Here is a 7,271-nt window from a genome sequence, read left to right as displayed (position 1 = left end):
TATAGGAATGATTTTTGTTTCATTCTCTTGTCTGATCACATTGTCTAGGATTTCCAGTGCTATATTGAATAGAGGGGTTTTTTAAATTTGTTTTTAAAGAATTATTTATTTAATGTTTTATTTATCATTACTATTATTATTATTTAATTTGACCAAAAAGAGAAAGAAGAAGCTAGAAAGCAAGTCACCAGTCTGGGACTTGAACCATGGTTGGCCATGTCGGAGTCCAGCACCCCATTCAACACACTAACTGCCAGCCCCTTTGCAGAAGTTTTTTAGCTTTATGTAATCCCACTTGTCTATTTTGGGAGTTGCTGCCAATATTTTAGGGGTCTTATTTAAGTAATCTTTGCCTACCCCAATGTCTTCAAGTGTTTCCCCTGTTTTCCACAAGTACTTTTATAAAACTATAGTTTGAGGTTTTACATTTAAATCTTTTATCTGATTTAGTTTTTATGAACAGTGAGAAATAAGGGTGTAGTTTCATTTTCTACAGATGGATATCTAGTTTTCTTAGCACATTTTTTGTCGGAAAAAACTGTTTTCTCTACTGGATTATCTTGTGTCCTTTGTCAAAAATCAGTTGTTCATTTTTAAATTTATTTCTGGATTCTCTATTTAGTTCTATGGAGTATGTGTCTGTTTTTGTGCCAGTATTGTGACATTTTGCTTATTACAACTTTGTAATATACATTGAAATTGTGTAATGAGATATCTCCAACTTTATTCTTTTTGCAAAGTATTGCCTTGATGTGAGGTCTTTTCTGATTCTAAATTTTGATTGCCTTCCTTTTTCTGTGAAGAATGTCACTGTTAATTTGATAAAAATTTACATTGAATTTTAAAATTAACCTTGGTAGTATCAATATTTTATTGATTTTTCTCATTCAAGAACTAATTCTATTATTAGTGTGAGTTTCAAGCCACTGGGTCTGGGACTCAAACTGTGATTGGCCATGTGAGAGTCCAACAGTGTAACTGCTACACCATCTACTGGCCCCAATTTCTATGTTTTCTTAAATTTACCAAAGGGCATGTGCACTTACAGGTGATTTCTCACTTTCTCTCTCTCCCTGTCTGTTTCTGGTAAGCACATAAGCCCTATAGTAAACTAAACTAAAAAAAAAACCAAAAAACAAAAAACCCACATATGATCACATCAATTGATGCAGAAAAAAAATTTTGATAAAATGCAACATAATTCAGGATTAAGACACAAAAAAATAGAAGGTATTTTTGATAAAATGCAACATAATTCATGATTAAGACACAAAAAAAATAGAAGGTAATCCCATTATTGGAATTAGAATAATGGAATTAGATAATTATTATCTAATTCCATTGTTGGTATCAGTTTTAATTTTCCTTTAGTTTTTCAGTTTCCATTGTAGAGGTCCTTTATCTCTTTAGATTTATTGCTAAATCCTGAGTGTGTGTGTCTGTTGTAAATGTTTTAATTCTGCCTCAGTCCATTTATTGTTGGTGTACAAGAAAGGGATCATTTTTATTTTTTCTTTAAGAATTATTTTACTGGGGCGAACAGGTGGCTTGGTGGTTAAGGGTGCTGGACTCCCACATAGCCCACCACAGTTCGAGTCCTGGACCTGGTGGCCTGCTTTCTCATTTTCCGTCTCTCTCTCTCTGGTCAAATTAAGAAATATTAATAAATAAAATAATTCTTAAAAATAAAAAAGTACCTTCTATTTTTTTGTGTCTTAATCCTGATGTGATGTCGTATTTTATCAAATATTTTTCTGCATCAATTGATATGATCATATGAGGTTTTTTTTTTTTTAGTTTAGTTTAAGTTTAGTTTACTATAGGGCTTATGTACTTACCAAAGACAGGGAGAGAAAGAGAGAAATCACCTGTAAGTGCACGTGCCCTTTGGTAAATTTAAGAAAACATAGGAATTGGGGCCAGTAGATGGTGTAGCAGTTACATTGCTGGACCCCACATGGCCAATCGCAGTTTGAGTCCCAGACCCAGTGGCTTGAAACTCAAACTGGGCGCATGTGCAGGCATGCCTTTTAATTTAGTTTAAGTTTAGTTTACTATAGGGCTTATGTGCTTACCAGAGACAAGACAGGGAGAGAAAGAGAGAAATCACCTGTAAGTGCACGTGCCCTTTGGTAAATTTAAGAAAACATAGGAATTGGGGCCAGTAGATGGTGTAGCAGTTACATTGCTGGACCCCACATGGCCAATCGCAGTTTGAGTCCCAGACCCAGTGGCTTGAAACTCAAACTGGGCGCATGCGTTTGCTCGTCTGGGAGAAAAATGGAGAAGGGACTGCTGTGTGGCCATCTCCCTGGTGGGTGATTTCTCACCTGTTCTCTCATTGTCTCTGTTTTTCTCTCTCCAGCGAGTGTACATACCCTAAGGCAAAAACCTCTAAAAAAAAAAGAAAGAGAAAACATAGGAATGAATTTTCATGACCTATGGATTAGGCAATGGTTTCTTTTTTCGTTTTCTTTTCTTTTAATTTATTTATTTATATTTGACCAGAGAGGGACAGAGTGAGAGAGGGAGAGAAAGCTGCCAGGTACAGGACTTGAACCATGGTCGACCATGTGGGAGTCCAGCGCCCTTAACCATCACATCACCTGCCGGTTGGTCCCCTAGGCAATGGTTTCTTAGGACACAAAAAACAAAAGCATCAAAGGAAAAACATAAACTGACTTCATAAAAATTTTCTAAATTTGAGTTTCAAAAGACAAAAAGTGAAAAGACAACCCATAGAATAAAAGAAAATAATTGTAAATACATACGTACGGGACTTGTATAGAGAATAAACATAATGTATTTTTTAAATTTAGCTTTATTTATTTAATTAATTCATTAATTTTAATTTGACCAGAGAGGAATAAAGAGGAAGAGACGGGAAGTGAGAAAGCAAGGTGCCAGGTCCAGGACTCCAATCACGTCAGCCATGTGGGAATCCACTGCCCTTAACCAACACACCATGTGCCAACACCCATAATGTATATTTTTACAGCAGAGTATCATTCGGTCATAAAAAGGAATTAGGATCTCCCCAGTAGCACAGTGGTTTAGTGCTGTGCATTTGGAGCTGACTACTGTTCCAGCCCCAGCGCCAACCCCACATGCTTGGAGAACACACCAGGCCATGTGTGCATGTGTACCAAATATCCTGAGAAATGGAAGAAAAAGGATTCAGTTATGACCAAGACTCAGTGGGCAATACTCCTCCACTACTACCCCAACTGCTTCTGGTAAGTACATGTACTCTCTAGCAATTAAAAAAAAAAATTTACTGCTACATACTATAGCATTATGGCCATTGAAAACATTATGCTGGGGTCAGCAGGTAGCATGGTGGCTGGGGGCACTGGACTACCACATGGCCAACCACAGTTCGAGTCCCAGACCTGGTGGCTTACTTCCTCACATTCTCTGTCTCTCTCTGTATCCTCTCTGGTCAAATTAAAAATAGATACACAAAATAGCCAGAAGAGTTAAATCCATGGAGACAAAAAGTACAATAGATTAGTGTTTGCCAAGAGCTAGGAAGACACAAAAATGGAGGTGAATGCTAGTGGATATGGAGTTTCTTTTTGGAATGATAAAATGGTCTGGGATAAAATACTTGTGATGACTGCACAACTTTATGACTATGTTAAAATCTACTGAGTTTTACATTGTAAAAGGTTGAATTTTATGAGATCTGAATTATATCATAAAAAGGAAAAAGAATTAGAACTTTATCATGATTTTCAGGGGCAACCAGATACAAAATCATGTGCTACCTGACCTGCTCAGAGATTAGAATTCCACTTTATTTTTAGCCACCTTTATGTAACTGCTTATCCTATTTATGGAAGGTTTATTTTTAAAATAATTTATATAAAGAAATGCAATCAGTATAAAGAATATTAAAAACATTCAGTAAATAATGTACATGGCTGACCCTTTAGTTTGGCCAAGTCCTAGTGTCCATTTTTCAAACCCAGTTAAACACTGTCTAGTAATTAAGTAAAACTTACTTCACCAGTTTCTAATGCCAAGTATCTATGATTTAATTAACACTTCAACTACATTATTTAAAGTACAGTTTATTTTAATACTTTTCCAAGGGAATTTTCAGGAATCTGTCCTTTAGATGAGTTACAACAGGTATAACTCCTTTATCAAAGGCCATCATTCCCACTGGCTTCCCTTATCACAAAGGTTCCTAAACTCATGAGTTGTTGAGGTGCCTTGGGCACCTTGGATAAAAAGTTCATACTTGACTTTTTTTGGACACCATGTATAAACTACTTGCTCCAGGTATTTCCGTTTTAATTGATGTCACATCTTTGTGAAGTTGGGGACTCAGGCCATGGCTACAACTTAAAAATTACTATATAAAAATCAATGTAGAAGGGAACCAGCAGTTAGCATAATGGCTATGTCACTGGACTCACATGTAGTCAACGGTGGTTCGCGTCCCGGACCCGGTGGCTTAGAACTCATGCCAGGCGCGTGTGCATGCGTGCCCAAGATCCTGAGAGGAGAATAGAGGAGAAGGGATTGCGGTGTGACCATCCCCCCTGGGGGGTGATTTCTCGCTTTCTGTCTCTCTGTCTCTCTCTCTGGCGAGCACACATGCCCTATAGCAAAAACTTCTCAAAAAAAAAAAAAAATCAACTAAGAAGAAATAAGGATCAGGTCAGTCCCATAGCTGGAATCAACATGGCTTGACCACACAGTTTGAATCCCAGAATCCGCATCCTGTGTGTGCATGTCCTAAATCCTGAAAAGAGATGGACAAGGAAATGTAGCATGACCATGCCTCACTGGAGAGTACTGTCTCTCCCCCTCTCTCTAATGAGTGCATAAGCCCTCTGGCAAATATATAAATATATACCTATATAAATGTCTCCATAGATATTATAACAAAACTATATTTAAGGGGCCAGCAGGTGGCATGGTGATTAAGTTGCTGGACTCTCACATGGCCAATTGTGATCTGAGTCCCAGACCTGGTAGCTTGCTTTCTCACTCTCTCACTTTCCCTGTGGTGAGTAAACATGCCCTACAGCAAATAAAATAATAATAAAATTAAATAAGACTATATTTAAAATTAACAAGTAATGGACTTATTTACATTTGTAATCATCTAGTTCAATTTACAGCAACTTGGAAATGGACTAAAAATCAAATATTAAGGAGCTTGCATGTGGCATAGTGGTTAAGGTGCTAGACTCCCAGATGGCCAACTATACTTTGAGGCCTGACCATGTAGCATGCTTTCTCACTTTCCCTCTTTCTCTCTGGTCAGATTAAAAATGATAATAAACTGAATTTTTAAAATTCAAATATTAAGAGTTTTTACACTTGAAATGAGACAAAGACAAATCAACATATTTTTAAATATTTAAACCAAATCCACTTGTACAGTATAAACGTAGAGCACACTCACACATTCAAAAACGGGGAGAGAATTTAGTCATAATCAAAACTTTATTGAAAAACTGACACCAAAATAGGATATCATTGTTGTATACCTTACAAAATCAAACATAATTACATTATCTTGGCAGATTAACTAGAATTACTGAACTTATGATAAGGCTTTCTGTGAGAAAACAACAAATTTAGCAAGTTGCGTAGATCATTAGTGTTGCTTTCTTCTAAATGAACAACCTACAAAGAATAACAAAGAGTATATTAAATAGAAGTTTACACTATCTTTGGTGTAATTTTAGGGACAAAAAGCACTTCAGTAAAAACTTAAGTTTTAGGAATATTAAGAGTAATATGCATATAGAGTCTTTATCCTTTCATACCAGAAACTTGCTATACGAATTCTGCTGTATCTGAGTTTATGTGACTATTAACTGTCCTGTTTCTCAAATGCTATAATGGAGTCTCAAGACGATGAGCCTGAATTCACCACTGAAAACTGTTTCATGAAAGCTACCAAAAGATCTGCTCTTCACTTTTAGGAACTCTTCTGAATAGTTTTTCAAGTAAGTGATTTTGATTAGCGTTCTTTTCAGCTCTATTAGAAAAACTGTAGTTTAGATGTACTCCTTGAACCATGTTTGATATATGGGCACAAAATTCCAAGATCATGACATGATCTTAAGGTTTCAGCTTAAGATCATGACATGATCTTAAGGTTTCAGAAACCTTTCAAGTACATTTTAAGTGCAGTATTCCTCTTAAATATCCTATGCTGACTGTACTTACATCTTGCCACGTCACACCACCAAATCTTAAGATTTGCTTCCAGTCTACTTGTCATTCCTAGTGAAAACATGGACTTCAAGGGCCCTCAAAATATCACAAGCAAATTTCAAATATTATGGAACTTTCAATCTGTAAGTATTACTATTGAAAATGGCACACATAATCATTTCTTTATTTAGTGTACTAAAGTGAAAGAGGAGTTAAAATTCAATTTCTTTATTACCCATTAAGTAGTTGCTCATAAGTATAAAACCTCTGTCAATTTAATTTATACATTAGTTACCTGTTGCTTAGCTGGCAATGATAAAAAAAAAAAAAAAAAAAATATAGGTACCAAATACATATGAAACAAAATATTTGCAAAAGAAATTATGGTTTTAAAAATCCCTACATCTTGGGACCAGCAGATGGCATAATGATTAAGTTGCTGGACTCCCACTTAGTCAACCCAGGTTTGAGTCTTAGACCTGGTGGCTTCAAACTCACACCAGGCACATATGCATGCACGCCCAAGATCCCAAGGAGAATGGAGGAGAAGGGAAAGGAGCAGCATGGCCATCATCCCGAGGGGTGATCTCTCACTTTCTGTCTCTCTGGGGAGCACACGTGCCCTACAGCAAAAATCTCTCTCTAAAAAAAACCCATTATGTCCTACTATATGTAGTTATTCTTTTGTTTCCATTGTGATTTTTCTGAGAGAGATATTTTTGCTATAGGGTAGAGCACTCACTGGAGAGAGAGGGAGAAAGAGGGAGACAGAGAGGGAGAAATCACCCCCACGGGGCGGGGATGGCCACTCTACAATCCCGTCTCTTCCATTCTCTTCTAGGGATTTTGGGCATGCACACACATGCACCAGTGTGTTTTAAGCCACTGGGTTCAGTGCTTGAACTGCGGTAGACTACGTGGGAGTCCAGCGATGTAACCATTACATCATCTGCTGGTCCCTCCATTCTGATTTATGTTTAATTAATTCCACATTAAGTAAACTTACGCCAGGCGCATGTACATGCATGCCCAAGATCCCAAGAGGAGAATGGAGGAGAAGGGACTGCAGCACAGCCATCCCCCTG

General features: G+C 37.0%; 1 protein-coding gene across 1 annotated transcript in view; it reads right to left on the bottom strand.

The window, feature by feature from the left end:
• Nucleotides 1-5,447: 5,447 nt before the first annotated feature.
• The window catches only part of RPS27L (ribosomal protein S27 like), a gene marked incomplete in the record, with an annotated part of 7,134 nt that continues 5,310 nt past the window's right edge, over nucleotides 5,448-7,271 (bottom strand). Inside the window, 1 exon segment of the mRNA XM_006141755.2 lies at nucleotides 5,448-5,649. Coding sequence (XP_006141817.1) covers nucleotides 5,621-5,649 — 29 coding nt within the window.

This window comes from Tupaia chinensis, unplaced genomic scaffold (assembly GCF_000334495.1).
Source record: "Tupaia chinensis unplaced genomic scaffold, TupChi_1.0 Scaffold000063_1, whole genome shotgun sequence".
NCBI lineage: Eukaryota > Metazoa > Chordata > Mammalia > Scandentia > Tupaiidae > Tupaia > Tupaia belangeri.
Note: the sequence above shows the minus strand (reverse complement) of the source record. Positions and strands in the feature narration are given on the sequence as shown.